General features: G+C 37.6%; 1 protein-coding gene across 1 annotated transcript in view; it reads left to right on the forward strand.

Moving 5' to 3' along the window:
• Positions 1-15,933, forward strand: part of EHMT1 (euchromatic histone lysine methyltransferase 1) — a 1,716,251-nt gene that overhangs the window by 1,018,768 nt on the left and 681,550 nt on the right. Inside the window, exon 19 of the mRNA XM_044058169.1 lies at positions 14,756-14,878. Within this exon, the coding sequence (XP_043914104.1) occupies positions 14,756-14,878 (123 nt within the window). The remainder of the gene's footprint in view (positions 1-14,755; positions 14,879-15,933) is intronic.

The raw sequence follows: 15,933 nt of genomic DNA on the forward strand, positions 1-15,933 counted from the left end.
TTCCTGGTACCCAGAAAAACATGGAAAAAACTGCTAAAACGACAAATATTCTCCTTCTCTACATACTTTATTCTGTAAGCGCTTTCGTTTGGACCGATATCCAAACTTCCTCAGACAATGTTACACAGACAAAAGTTTATATACTTGAGCAATCCTCTAATAAATTTTTTAAACAATTAAATGAATAAACAAATAAACATCAACTCAATTCCTTATTCAACTATAAAAAGCTGTATACTTTTTAAAAAATACCATTTATGATTTGTTTCTTAAATACCAAACAATAAATGGTAAATAAAAGTTAATAAAGATAAAAGTTAAATAGAAATGAAGATTAAATACCAAGGGCTGACTGCAAAATTCTTGATTTTTGGTGTTTAAAAAGCAACAAAACAGATCATAAAAATTGTGTTTTATATTTTATATAAATTGTGTTTTATATTGTATGCTCTGTATACCAACACTATTTCACTTATCTAGTTGTTTGAGTTTTAAAGTGCATTTAACGGAAGCATATTCGTTAAGGCCAGGGTGTAATGTGCAAAAGTTCTAATTTGTCACAAAAGTTTTTTCTTCTAGCTTTAACTCCCATGGCCGCCCTCTTTTATTATATGGTTCCTGATGTAAGGTGGCAAAAAGGAATCTATGGGTAGGATGTTGCAGTGTATGCCTAGCCAAAGCATTTGTGGTAGTTCTTTTGCTTGTGATAAATATGTTCATATATGCGTTGGCGCACTGTCCTTTCTGTTTTTCCTATGTAAAAGGACTGACATTGTTGGCTTATAGCAACATAAACAATGCCCTTAGACTCACAATTGAATTTCCCCAATATGCTATATTCAAAATCTCTGATGTTTATTTGATTACCCACATATATATATATATATATATATATATATATATTTATTGACACTGGTGACAGCTACCACATTTGTACATGCTCACATTCTTTTTCGTGACTCTGAAAGTTCTAAAAGATCTTTTAAGTTCTGACCACAACAATATATTATATGTGGTAATTTTTCAAACTTTTTGTTAATATGTGTTTTCTGTCACCAATGCCCACTTCTTATAAATAATGCTTGAAACAAGTTTTGCGTCCTTTGAGAATGTTGTAATAAATATAGGACCAACAATATCTGATCTGCCATTGATATGCATATTGATTTGTGTATTTCTACTTCTGTCGACGTCCAACCTGTTGGTTGCATCATAATACCCATTAGATAAAATAGGTTTAAATTGTCCTATATTTCTCTTGGACACAACTTCTTTCTGTATTTGATCAAAGAGTCTGGGTGGGTATCCCCTACTACTAAACATAAACCTAAGTAAGCTGCATTTTGCATGGAAGTCGCCTTCCAAGGGAATCATCCTTGATGCCCTGACCAGCTGTCCTTTCATGACTGCCTTCTTTTGATGAAAGGGGTGACTACTAGAAAAATGCAAAAAAGTGTTGGAATATGTGGGTTTCCTATATATAGTTATAAATCTATTGTGGGTTCTATCTTTTGATATGAACGAATCCAAATAATTAATTAATGGCTTCTGTTTCGAATTGAAAGGTGAAGTCCAAAAAGTTTGTAAAACTTTTAATTTCTTCTATAAAGGATGGAACTGTAGTGACATCACCCTTCCAAATGAAAAACATATCATCCTGGTATCTAGTATACCAGGCAGTATGTTGTTGGAACAAGTCATTTTTAAATAAAAATTCATGTTCCCAAAATGCTAAAACACAATTGGCAAAGCTGCCGCCACAGGGTGCTCCCATAGCAACGCCTGATGTTTGTTTATATGCTTGGCCATTAAAAAACATAAAGTAGTTGTGGAGAAGTAATTGTAGAAGTGTTCTAAAACATGTGTTTCATTATTGTCCATACCTTTAGCAAACAATAAATGTCTAACCCAATCAATGCCCTTGTCTTGTGGGATGACAGTATACAAGTATTTTATGTCGACTGTTAAAAAGTTACGATTGGCATTAAATTCTAATTTATTTATACCATCCAAAAATCCCCATGAGTCTGGGCAAATGTGTTCCTCACTTTTTATGATTGGTTTTAGTTTTCCATCAACATATTTTGCACAACCACATACAATAGAACTTTGTCCGTCAACGATAGGTCTAAAGGGCGGATCAGAGATGATCTTGTGTAATTTGGGACACCCAAATCTAACAGATTTCTTTGCTGCTGTCATTGTTATAGTCAAGCGTGTCCAGATTGATACTTCCTTCCAAAAACAAATCATTGATGTGGTTATAAATTTGCTTGTATGCAATATTTATCTCATTGGTACTTATTAAATTATAACAATCATCTTCCAGAACACTATGCATTTTTTGTATGTAGTCATGCTCATACATAAATATGAGCCCCCCCCCCTCCCTTATCGGGTTTCATTACCCTAATTCTTTGTAGTTTTAGAGAAACCAAAAAGTCGAACTCATCTAAAGTTGTGTTACCAGTAGTTATTTTAGGGTAATTTCCACATAAGTCATCTTTCAAATCCATTTCACAAATGCGTTCAAACAATGCTATGGTAGAGTGTAGTGGTGGATTAAACGAACTCGAAACTTTTAAATCGTGTGTTAAGCCAGGCGTATTGCACATTAAAGCTGTTAGATTTAGTTTTTGAGCAAAAATTTTTAAATCTAAAATTGTTTTTGCGAAGTCAGCCCTTTTATCGAGCACAAAAGACAGCCCTCTGGATAGAAAATCAACAAAATGCATATCCAAATGAAAGTCTGTGTAATTGAAAACTTTAACGTCACCTTGGGAACTTCGTATAACCAAAGGGCTACCAAGCAAGCCATGGACTACCTCCACCGGCAGTTCTGCTTCTTCCGTTGTACCTGTCGCCTGGAGTTCTGTTGTGGTAGCGTGGTTTTCTGGCGAGCACCTAGAAAAACCTGTCCATTAACATTATTTAATGTATGGTCCTGGTGCTTGCCGTGAACCTTAGCCATTTTTGATTCTCTCGCTCCGCCTCACTTGTGGTGATTTAATGATGTTATCAAAGCCTCCATCATCACTTGCATTATCAAGGGGGCGTGAATCTTAGTTGACCTCTTCCGCACTGGCAAAATTAGAGATTTGTGGAGGTAAAGGATAAGCATTATCCTGTGCATAAGCGTGAACATCTGTGTTCAGTTTTTACCTCTGTGCTTCTCTTAACTGAATCAGTGGAAGAAAAAAATCGGACCATAGTCGAATTTATACCTGAAGTACTCTGCATCGGATGTAATATTCTTCTCCAGAATTTCTAGTTCATTTTTAAGAGAATCGACTTGTGTCCCATAATGTTTAATGAGAATACCTAAGAATTCTATATCTTGTCTATCAAATAGGCTAATGAGTTCTTGATGAAAACAAGATTTGGGAATAAGTCCAACAGGGTACCTCCACTGGCGAAGATCCTTAGGCACTAACATTTTGTTAATGCATTCCTGCAAATAACTAATCTCCAATTGTAATTTCCGGTATTTCAATAACTTCTTGTCGAAGTCTTTCAAGTTGACTATTATAGTAGAATTGTTTACCGGAGAACTTGGAGTATGTGCATCACTAACTTGACCGCCAGCAAAGAAATCAGGGGTTTTAAGATATTCACCAAACATAGGTGGCATGTCAGGGAAATTTTGACTGTCCTTGGTACCCAGAAAAGACCATTCTTGGCGTCCAGTACTGTTCGTATCGATTTTGAACACGTTCCTGGACATTCCAAAATTTCAAAATGCTGACTTTACAACAGCTACTGCCTATGCTGGGCAGGAACAGTTGGTTAGCGACTCTAGACTTAAGAGGCATGCCTGCATATCCCAATAAGGGAATCATGCAGAAGATACCTCCGCTTCAAGGCAGGTTTTTTGCTTTACCAATTCTCTGCACTGCCCTTTGGCTTATCTACTGTGCCCAGAGTCTTTACAAAGTGCCTGGCACCAGTAAATGCATTCTGCCGACAAAGAAGCATACATATTTATCCTTATCTGGACGACTGTCTCATTCAAGCAGAGGACACTCTTCTTCAACATTTGGCATTTGTAAAAAGGCTTCTAACATACCTAGGGTACACAATAAATGAAAAGAAATCCCTACTGGTACCCTCTCAAATAATTACATTCCTGGGTGCAAGCTTGAATACAACTGCCCATATGGCTTACCTTATGCCAGACAAATAAAGGCAACTGACAACATACTTCAAATGGCAACAAAAACCCAGTTATCTGCAAGACAAATTCTGCACGCTTTGGGGTTCATGACATCCTGCATTCTACTAATTCCATATGCGAGACTGCATACAAGGAAACTTCAATGGTACCTAAAAAGTTTATGGAATCAACATTGTCACAGTCTGGAAACAATGATTCCCCTCATTCCCTGCCTACAACAGGAGTTTCTTTGGTGGGTAGAGAGATGTCACCAAAACAAGGGACTGTCATTCGCTCTACCCCCTGCCACCCAAACCCTAACTACAGAGGCATCAAACTATGCTTGGGGGGTCCCACCTGGTGGGGGGAGATGCATTTAGGGTAAATGGAGCCCAAAACAAATGCATCTGCATATCAACCAGAAAGAGATGCTAGCTGTTCAGAATGCTCTGACAGCCTTCAAGGACTTACTTCATCCAGGACAACTACTGATAAAGATGGACAACACCACGGTTATGTGGTACATAAGCAGGGGGTTACACATTCCTACCCCCTTTGCAGACTAGCCATGGCATTATAGAACACAGCTTTGACTTACCAAATATATCTTCAAAGCTCAATTCCTGCCAGGAAAACAAAATACTCTGGCAGACGACCTAAGCAGAAATCTTGTGGACCCGCACGAATGGAAACTGGATCCACAAATCTTCAACATGTTAACACAGAAATGGGGGAGTCCAGACATAGATCTATTTGCCTCTTCCCAGAATTATTAGACAAATTCGGCACAAGAACTCATCACAAAAAAGCATGGAAAGTAGATGCCCTATCCTTAAGTTGTCAAAACCTATCAGTCTATGCCTTTCCCCCTCTGCCTCTTCTCTCCAAGGTCTTACTAAAAGTCAGACAGGAAAAACCAACAATCCTAGTTGCTCCGGACTGGCCTCGCCAGCACTGGTAACCACATCTAAGGAATATGTCTCAAATTCCTCCTTGGTACTTGCCTCAAATAACTTATCTACTGTCTCAGCAGAACAATCAAATTCCGCACACTCCGCTCCAAACTCTGAATCTTGAAGCATGGGTGATCATTTAATTATTCAAACAACACCTTTCAGTAAATCTGTGATGGATGTCATTTTGGAAGCCAGACGGCCTAGTACTAGAAAATCTTATGCTGATAAATGGAAGAGATTCTGTGCTTGGAACCAAGCACAAGGAACAGACACAGCAAAGCCCAATATTCCTCAGATTTTACAATATTTGACTGAGATGCTTGACAAGGGCATATCTTTTTCTTCAATAAAAATCCATGCCTCTGCCATCTTGGCTCATTACTACACAGAGCCTCCCCTCTTTTCTCATCCTCTGCTTAAACAGTATCTCAGTGGGACCACAAATGTAAGGCCTCCCAGAAGATCACCAACTCCTGCATAGGACCTCAATTTTGTGCTGAAAAAACTCACCCTGCCTCCTTTTGAACCAGCAGCTACTGCAGATATAAAATGTCTGTCTTGGAAAACAGCTTTTTTCTTGGCAGTTACTTCAGCAAGAAGGGTTTCAGAACTACAGGCTCTCATGGCTGTGGAGCCTTTTATTTCATTTTACCCAGACAGGGTGTCCCTCAGGACCAAATCTTTTATGCCTAAGGTGGTATCCAGTGTGGCTCTTAACCAGACAATTCACCTGCCAACATTTTACCCAAATTCACAGAACAAGGGGGAGTGGATTCTGCATTCATTGGATGCACACAGACAAATAAGATTCTACTTAAACAGGACCAAATCTCTAAGAAAGTCTGAGCAACTACTGGTAGCATTTGCTGCAGGGACAGAGGGGAAGGCTATATCAAAGCAGACTATTTCAAAGTGGATAAGCCACTGCATTCGTTTCTGCTACTTGCGCCATGGTAATCCTGTACCCAAGGGGATCAGGTCACATTCCACCAGGGCTGCCTCTACTTCAGCAGTTTTTCTCAGAGGGGTTCCAACCAAAGACATTCTAGAGGCTGCTACTTGGAGTTCTGTTCATACCTTCACAAAGCATTATCATTTGCCTCTCTTCCCCAAATCAAGGGCAGGCTTTGCCACTGCATTTCTGCAGGGCCTTATAGCCGCTCCTAATGTTGTTTAGTCCCATTCTCCCATCCATAGCTTTGGGATTCTACCCAAATGTAATAATGACTGCAGCAGTGAAACATGAAGAACATAGTACAGTTGTGTACACTTACCATAAATGTAGATGTTCGAGTGTATTCACTGTTGCAGTCCGGGTTACCTACCCGCCCATCCCCCCTTTTCTATACCTTTTCTTTCCTTCACTATATACTAAAGCCTTTGTGGTGTATTTGCTTTTAGATGAAGGTAAAGTTGGTTTCTAAAAGTGCATTTACATATATTTCTGTTTATGTATGTGTATATATATATATATATATATATATATATATATATATATATATATATATATATTTGTTGTTGTGTCTTTCGGCTTTTCCCGGTCAGGGGTCGCCACAGCGGAACTCTGGTCTGCTAATGATTGACAGTTGATTTTTACGTGCCAAGTTGCCAGCCCTGACGCACAACCTTCAATGAAGGCACGCCCATTCACGCATGTCTCCACGCAGAAGACACTGTAGCTGAGAGTCTAACCGGTCAGCATCTTTCTGTGAGGCGACAACACTACCGCAGCACCACCACCGCGGATATGTGTGTGTATATATATATATATATATATGTATGTATATATATATATATATGTATATATATATATATGTATATATATATATATACATATATATATATATATACATATATATATATATATATATATATATATATACATATATACACATTTTTTTTTTTTTGCTCCCCATTTGGGGGCATCTGACATCTGGGGCAAGAAAAACTGAATAAAATGGCATCGGCTGCATGTTTTGTACCCCGGATGACCTGACGTCATGGAAGAGGAGACAGCAACTGACGCAGGACCCAAGACTTTGTTATTCAGGCCAACTGAGGGCAACCTGCCAGCAGATTACCCAAATGTAATGACTGCAACAGTGAATACTCTCAAACATCTACATTTATGGTAAGTGTACACAACTGTACTTTCTCATTTTTACCCTATACCAGTCACTATTGACCATTGACTCTGGAAACAATTCGTATAACAATACATTTGGACTTTGTATGTCTTTCTTATAGACCTGGGGCTTATTTATTCACACATGATTGGCTTATGGCCTATTGTAATATATAATACAGTACTATGGGTTGTATTATATTTTGGTGATACCTTTATGAGTATATTTTTTGGTCTAGTGCTTATTGATCCAGGTATTAATCGGCCAGGGTCTTTTCTACATACAATAATATAACAACAAAAAAGAATATATTGTTTTCAGTTAAAAAGTGGCTACTTTTCTAGAACTTTTGGGTTCTATTTTGGAAATTTTTGAGTCATATTGATCTTGGGCCCATTTAGTCAGTATTTTATTATATATTTCGTATACATTATGGAATTGGACAATTTATTAAAGGGCTTTGCTTTCTGATAGGGAGGACTTGTCAGTCTTTGGACTAGGGACACTTGGAGAGAATGTGGAAGACACTGCTGCTTGCCCCAATGTTGAAAGTTGTGAGACAGTCTTTTTGAAACAAACATATGCGTTCATTACGCAATAATGTCTGGCACTACAAGCATTTCCGGGCTTATTTAACCAAAGGCATAACACCACGTGGTTTACGTATTCGTACACAACCACTAGTCAGCAATCCTGACTACCTTTTAATGAAACAATGGGGGAAAAGCAGCAACTGACATCTCAATTTCGTAGAGATACTAGCTAATCATCACAATAGGATCATAGACAGAGAGAGAATCCGTCACCCAGCTAAGTGATATGGCTAAAAAGTAAGGAGGACAACCCATATATCATAGTAGTCTCAAATATCTTGGTAAAGAGTTGATCACTTTAGAAACCCAGCTCAAGGAACAAAAGAAAAAAAAGTTCCTTAGGGATTTAGGGGACTATGACAAAGGGGACCCCTTTAACTTTGGTAAGGGCAAACATGTCCGATTTACTCAACACAATCGGACACCTTTTAAAAGGAAACGTACCCAAATCCATCTTAAAAAAGGCCCCACACACAGCACAGATACATCAGGTGAGGAATCATGCTCAGGTTTAGAGACTGATTCAGTGGGTGCTACTGGCTCCCCCGCTGTGAAAAGAAGGAACTCTACTACCCTACAGGATTTACACCTGGAGGGGGGGCAGGAAACATCGTGGAAGTAGACAATATGGAGAGTTTGCTCCAAATGTTTGTACACTAGGAGCAAATGTAAGTATAACCAATATTTCTACTCACACCCTCACTGCCTCAGATGTTGAAATCCTAAGTAAAGGACTATCATTCATACCTGTTTTTTTTGTTTCTGAAGAAAATTTGCTAATGATATACTTTCATTTTGCAGGAATCTTAATTTAAATTTATTTTTTTCAGGAACAGACAACCTCAAAGATCATTGATGACTTTAAATATAAGTCTTCCTTTATACCCCCTATGAATCAGAATGTGTCCTTATTTCAAAATGCTATCATCAAGGATCTTCACTTTCAGTTTAAGAAACAATCCCTTGGCGAGTAATATATCTAAAACATCCATGGACAATTTGACCCCACCCCCTTCTTTAAACAAAAAATTGATGATTTCCTTTCTTTAGCAGTAGAAGAGGGCATTATTAGTAATAACACCAAAATGTAACTAACTATAACCAACCCATGTCCACAATACATATATTTTCTGCCGAAAATACATAAAGATCCAAAGAATCCCCCTGGTGGACCCATTGTCTCTGGCAGAAACTCACTCACTGTACCTCTGTCCCTTTTTCTTAATAAATATCTGCAACCACTCCTCAAATGTGTTAGAGCACGTATCAGAGACACCACAGAATTTCTTCAGATTAGGACCAGATTGGTTGTTGTGTACATGAGATGTCACATCTCTCTAAACCAATATTCCACACTGGGCAGGGTTAGAAGCCTTAAAATATTGGTTAAATAAAACAGAAGTGCACAAACCTGGTTTCAATACATTGTTACTGTGTTTGAACGAACATGTGCTCACAAAGAACATCTTTTTCTGTCAGGACAATTGCTTCTTACAGATAAAACATACAGCTATGGGAGCTTCTTTTGCACCAATATATGCCGATTTATTTATGGCTTGTATTGAAGAACAGATTATTTATGATAGCTCCCATAACTTATACATAGAAGTAATGGATATTTGGAGAAGATACTTGGATGATTGCTGGCTGATGTGGAGATCTGATACGGAATACCTTTTGGAATTCATCACATACCTAAATGAGAACAAATGGGGAATGGAATTCACGGTCCACTATGATAAAAACATTTTTTTTGGATGTTTTGGTCTCTAGAGCACCCGACCATACGTTGATCACTGAAGTCTATAGGAAATTTCCCAAAAACAATTCGCTTCTCCATGCTACCAGCTTTCATCCTCCCCATATCTGTAAGAGTATCTCTAAATCTTAATTCATGAGAACAAAACACATTTGCTCCGATAGCAACACCTATAGACATTACAGGGATGATTTAGTACTTAGATTCAGGGACGGAAGATAGAAAATGGGTCAAGTCATACACACGAAACGTGGTAGATAACATGGAGCGTGATAACCTTCTTCTTTATAAAGAAAAGGGTGATAGAGGGGGTGGGCCCCCAAGACTAATTACCACCTATGAACGTAACACCAAGGCATTAATGAATATTGTACAACAACACTGGAATAGTTTGACATGTGACTCTAGACTGAATGAATTGTTGGGTGACAGATGTCTCTTCTCATTCCGGAAAGGCAAAAATCTTGCTGCATTTTTCAATCATTTCAAACATGGGCAGTCTCTTAATATAAAATCAACACAAACCACCTTGTTAGGTGAGCCTTTAATTGGTTGCCATCCTTGTGGCCATTGCGTCCATTGTCCCAGGTTGTTGAAAACTAGAGGTTTTAGCAGTCAAAACACCCCTCAAGTCTGCGACATCAGATTTTTTGCCAATTGCACTTCTGATTGGGTGATTTTACCTAGCTAATTGTAACTGCTCAGCTTTCTACGTAGGTCAGACTTCCAGACCTCTGAAATTCAGAATATCTGAACACCTTAGTGAGATAAAACACCATAAAGAAACTAATGCCCTTTATAAGCATACCTTGTCACATAAAAATGTTTATTTCAATTTCACTATTATTGATAAAATCATGAGACCCAGGAACAATAATTTGGGTTGGCATGATTTGTTAAACACTATGGAGAAGAAATGGATTGTTAAATTGGGAGGTCTCTCTAAACCAGGACTTAATGAGCATCTTTAATTGATCACGTCTTTTGCTTTTTGTATTTAAAGTATTTCTTAATTGCTGCTTTTTCACACTGATGAAGGCTTTGTATCCATATAGCCGAAACCGCTTTGTTTTTTAAGAATACTTTTATTAAAGCATTTTTTGGTGCCATTGTATGCTGGTCTTTCTACTTTTTTGAAGTTTCTTATCACAATACCAAAACTCCACTTTCTCCCGCAGTATAGTCAGTACTTGTCCTTTTTGTTCTGTATTTAATAATCTAATATCTAACAAACAATATTACATTTTCGATGTTTGCACCAATGTCCTACCCATAACCTTATTTTATCTTTGCTTATATAACATTCAGAGAAATTAACTCTTCCTTTTCCCTTTTTGCGGCTTTCATTTGTTTAATTTCCTTTTTGACTATTTTTCCTGTTGTACCTTTATCTACTTCCACTTTCTGCTCTGCACCAACTGTTTTATTAGAATTCTTAGATTAACCTTTTTCCTATCACCTTCCATTATTTCTAGCATTATACCTTTGTCGTCTGTTCCCTCCCCTCCTTTTCATTTAATACATTAATTTCAATACTCTTGTTGTTCAGTATTTTTTCCACAATTTAACCTAAAGTACCCTTAGCTCATTACATTTTCGACATTTAGTCAAACATTCTCTCTTCCCATGTCCTAGTCCCTACATTGGAAACATCTTTTGGACATTCATTGTTTAAATGCTCCCGCGAACCACATTGAAAGCATGTTTTCATTCGTTTGTGTAACATATCTCAGCATCTTCTTTTTTCTGTTTTCACAAAACTTAGTAGATGAGCACTGCCTTATTTAACAGTTAAATTAACCATAATTTCCCAACCCCCATTCTATAAATTTCTGTCATAACATTTTTTTAACTTTATAAACTTAAATTTTTCAAAAAAGTCTCATTTTGGTTTCCTCAGTATCATCTGTCTGAAATTGTATTCTTTTAAACGTTATTACCATTATCTAAATATTAATTCCAAGGCACACAAAAGGATTTTATTTCAAAATGACTTAAAAAAAAAAATCTGTAACATCCCAGTTCTCAAATGTCAGTTGCAAAATAATTCAGTCTGTGTGTGTGTGTATAAATGCCATGACTTCTTTGGGTCTAATTCCCAATGTTGATATGACATTGTCCCATGTATTTGTATCTAGCAGTAGTATCTTCCCTTTTAAGTTTAGTTCTCACTACAGGTTTAATTCTCCTAACTTCACATTCACCTTGTTTTTGTACTTGTACCTTACAATATTATTTCATCATAAGTCATGCTTGACCCTTTTTTGCATTCAATTTCATTCCAGTACCTTTAAGTTTTCCTCCTCACCGTCATGTGGCATTAAACTGTCCAGATCTACATTATTGATGTCACCAGTCTCCATTTCAAATCTGCAGTGCCATGCCATCCCAGGAAGCTGCTACTTAATCCAAAAGTTCTGACTCGTCAAACATTTTAATTAATATCTCATCTTCCTAACCTTCTTTTTGAAGCTTGGTAATTTTTAGTTTAGGTGATTCCCTACCCACACAATTTAAATCCAATTCACTGTGCTGTAACCGCAGCTTCACCAACAGACTTGCCAAATATGTGCTCCACATTATTCTTCTCCATTGCACTCCCTTCAGGTCTATTCCCTCCAACAGCTCAGTGTGGAAAAGAGTAGAGGGTGTTCCCTGAAGTCCTGGTCAAATTTCTCCTAATAGTATAAATACCAGCTTGGGTCTCCCCTGAAAAGAGGATAGTTGCCTATTGGGAGTAACCTTATCAACAAAGAATAAGTAAAGTTATATTTTTCAGAGTTTTCTGGGAATGATACCAAGTTTTTTACCTAATATGTCCAAAATAAAACTTTTAGAGCAGGGTATTGCTTAGGAATCAAGCAAGCAAAGAACAAGAAGAGTTTTGAAATAGTTAAATTGTGTATACAAGTACAGAAGCTCTGCTGTTTAAATGCTGATATGTGAATGAGCCAGTTAGGTTACCTGTAGATGGCTGTCAGAATTATACAAGAATTGTGGTCTTGAAGAATATTCCATTTAGAATCTAGTGTATTTACAGATGTACAATGGAGATGCTTAGCTGAAAAAGAAGCTTGCTAGCAATAGTGTATGGATGAGAGAAGTTCCATCAGTGTATGTATACTTAACAAAAAGAAAAAAATCCTCTAAAAATAGAATGCCTTTCTACAAGGCCCCTTCGAAATTGCAGAGGATGATTAGAAAGTGAAGTATAGACCAGATTAGGAACTACACACAGATGTACTTTTGAAGATGTACTGAAATAACTACAGGTTATTTGAGTAGTTCTGCAGTTAATAGTTGCCGAAGAGTTGCACAAATGTACTGACACTGACTTGGAATGTACAGTTGAAGTAAAGTTTTACAGCGAATAAAGTGATGTGAAAGGTTTAAGTTCAAAGCTGACAAAATAGTTACTCCCAGTCCGCCAAGATGAGACTTGATTAAGAAGTTATGCAAAGCATGTTTTGGGAATGGTAAAGACAAAGAAAAGGTGGGAGACGTTAATGTACAGACCAGCCATATTAACTAGAATAGAATAAGTAGTGAGTAGTTATGGCATATCCTAACAGTAACTCCAGGGAAAGAAATAGTGTGTGTGCATAATGGGGCTCCTACTAGTGAAAAGCATCCTTGTCCACGGAGTAGAATAGAACAGATGTGCTCCATTTCAGAAACATGCATCTCGTGTACATTTATTCCAAATTCCCTGAAATCAAACCAAGGCAAAAGTGCCAATGTGTTTACTGTATTTAAAGCCAAAAGTCTGTTTTTTTGTCATTCTAACTGTAAAAAATCGCAAAAGAATTTTTTTTATTCTATGTATCTAATTTTAGTTTTCATGCTTATGTAATGTCTATGTAAATGTGATTGCTGCTGTTATACTCCTTATAATTGCTTGTAATTGATTTGTAGAGCGTTTCTCCCCGGGGCTCTGCTGAAAATGGACATGCATCTAGTCGGACTCTCCCCATCAACAAATGTAAAATAAATAAAATAAAAAAATAGCCTATTTTTCTCGAGAAAGTAGACACCTGATGTCCTGTCTGACAGTGGTCCACAGTACAAAGTCAGGAATTTAGATTTGTGTCTGAAAGGAAGTTCAGACACCCCACATCCATTCCACATTGTCTGAAAAAAAAAAGGCAAGTAGAGTCTTATCCAGGTAGTAAAAAAATGCACAAGAAAGAGCTTTGTAGCAAAAGCTTTGAGGATTCACCTTGCAATTTTGAATATATGCATACTCCCATCCAAGGACTCTGTGTCTTACCAACTCTGTTATTAATGGACACAAGGCTGAAAGGCAAATGCCTGCTTTACTTTGTTGTTGTTAAACAAAAATCAAAGCAGTGTCAATGAAATACTGGACAGAAAAACAGTACTCTTGTGAAAAGTAAATGCATAAGGCTACTGGCTTCACATTTTGCAGATAAAGTAAAATACAAAGCCGTAGGTTAGTTAGCAGCCTGAAAGGTAAGTGGCTGTTTAAGCAGCAAGACCAAGGTTTTATGCCATCTTTGAGAATGTGAAGTGTAAGATCAGAATCAAAGGAAAAACAGCTTGAATTGTCATAACCAAGTACTATGGCAAGAAAACACAAGCTGTGAACTGTGGTCATGTAAGAGTTAGACTGCTCAAGTTGAGCCTCCGAGAATAGTCGTACTGCCTCAAACGTTTCAAAAAAGGAAGATCGGCTATCCATGTGGAATAGACCTAGACAGTTCAAGCTCAGTGTGTTTAAGGGTCAGAAAGTTGCATTTATTAAAATGTTTTAATGTCATTGGTTGATATTTTCTGATCCAGAAAGTCTTTTGTGCCAACTGAAAATTTGTTTAAAAAATGGTCAGTGGCATGTAGTGCATGCTACTTCTCTGTGTACATACATACACACACGTGTGTGCATGTGTATGTGTGTGTTTTATATATATATATATATATATATATATATATATATATATATATATATATATATATATATATAACGTTTATTTACATGAATTTATCGATAAAAAATTCTCTCAACAGTAAGGGTTGTCATTTTAAAGCAACTTCATGCTGCAATTTATTGTATTGTTTTAATTCTCTGAAGTTGGCCTGAAATTTTCCTCTACATCTTTTCTGTTTTCTTTTATTTTTTCATGACTTAGTAATTTCAACATTACTTTCAGGCTGGTGCAAATCTTGATTCTTGTTCTGAAGATCAGAAAACGCCACTTATGGAAGCAGCAGAGAATAACCACCTCGACACTGTGAAATACATAGTGAAGTCAGGAGCACTGGTAGACCTTAAGGTAGGTCTTTAATTTTTGTTTTCTCCAGGTGGAATTACATTCAGTGGAGAGAAAAGTGCTTTGAAACTTTATGTACACAGCCATACAATAAATATTGTACAGAATGTATCCACAATGTTTCCTTTACATTTTGCATTATTGTGGTCACTTGTGTAGATAGTATTGACTGTTGTGCAATGTTGCTCCAGCATTAGCATCACAATTGCTTTCTTTAAACATCTTGTGGTGCTGCTAAAGGTATCTTGATCTGGTACAGGTTTTAGTTAATGTCACTGCAGTTTCTGTTGTGGGTTTTAGCTGGTTTATGCCACTCATAGCCTGCCTTAGGCATAGGCCAACTACGCGGCTGCCTGGTAGGGGCGCTTTTCCAGTATTTATTTGGTGTAGGTAGTCCAAGATGGGGGCATCAGGTAGTGTGGTGTGGGGTGATGTGGAGCACTTTTGCATAGGGTGCCAGTTAGTTTATGTAACAGACGCAGATCGAGTTGGTGTTTTCTGGCACAGAGCTTTCTGCACACAAGCTGTTATTCTCGGGGTGTTCTGCAGTGTGTAGAAGCTGGATACTGCTACTGTTTTGAAAGTCATGAGTTGTCTTACTGGGTGGTGTCCATGTTTTGGCTCACACACATGGCATTTATCTGCTGTGGTCAGAGGATAAGCACATACACCCAGGATCTTAACAGCTTGTAACATAAGTTCAGTAAAGCGGTAAGTGTGACAGTAAGGGGATTCTCATCTTAGTTATTTTTGGAGGGTGGTGATTACCCCTTTCCTGGCTTCAGGACACTGGCTGTCTAATGAAGCTCAGTAGTCACCTAGGCTGGTTTGGGAAATGTACGTATCTCATGCTGTTTTTTGTCACTTTGCATCATTGTTTGGAAAAAGAACATGACACTGGTGGTGATGGCTCAGTGCAGTCCCTGGGTGTCTTTGTGTACAGTCTGTCTCCATTAGTACTGTCCTACGTGAAGCCTCAGATGCTGTTTCATGAAAGTGATTTTTGTGAAGCTGTTCAGATTACTTGACATGTAATTCCAGAGTACTTTTGACACAAG

The sequence above is a fragment of the Protopterus annectens genome, chromosome 16.part0, assembly GCF_019279795.1.
Source record: "Protopterus annectens isolate FY-2018-M chromosome 16.part0, PAN1.0, whole genome shotgun sequence".
NCBI classification, from domain to species: domain Eukaryota; kingdom Metazoa; phylum Chordata; order Ceratodontiformes; family Protopteridae; genus Protopterus; species Protopterus annectens.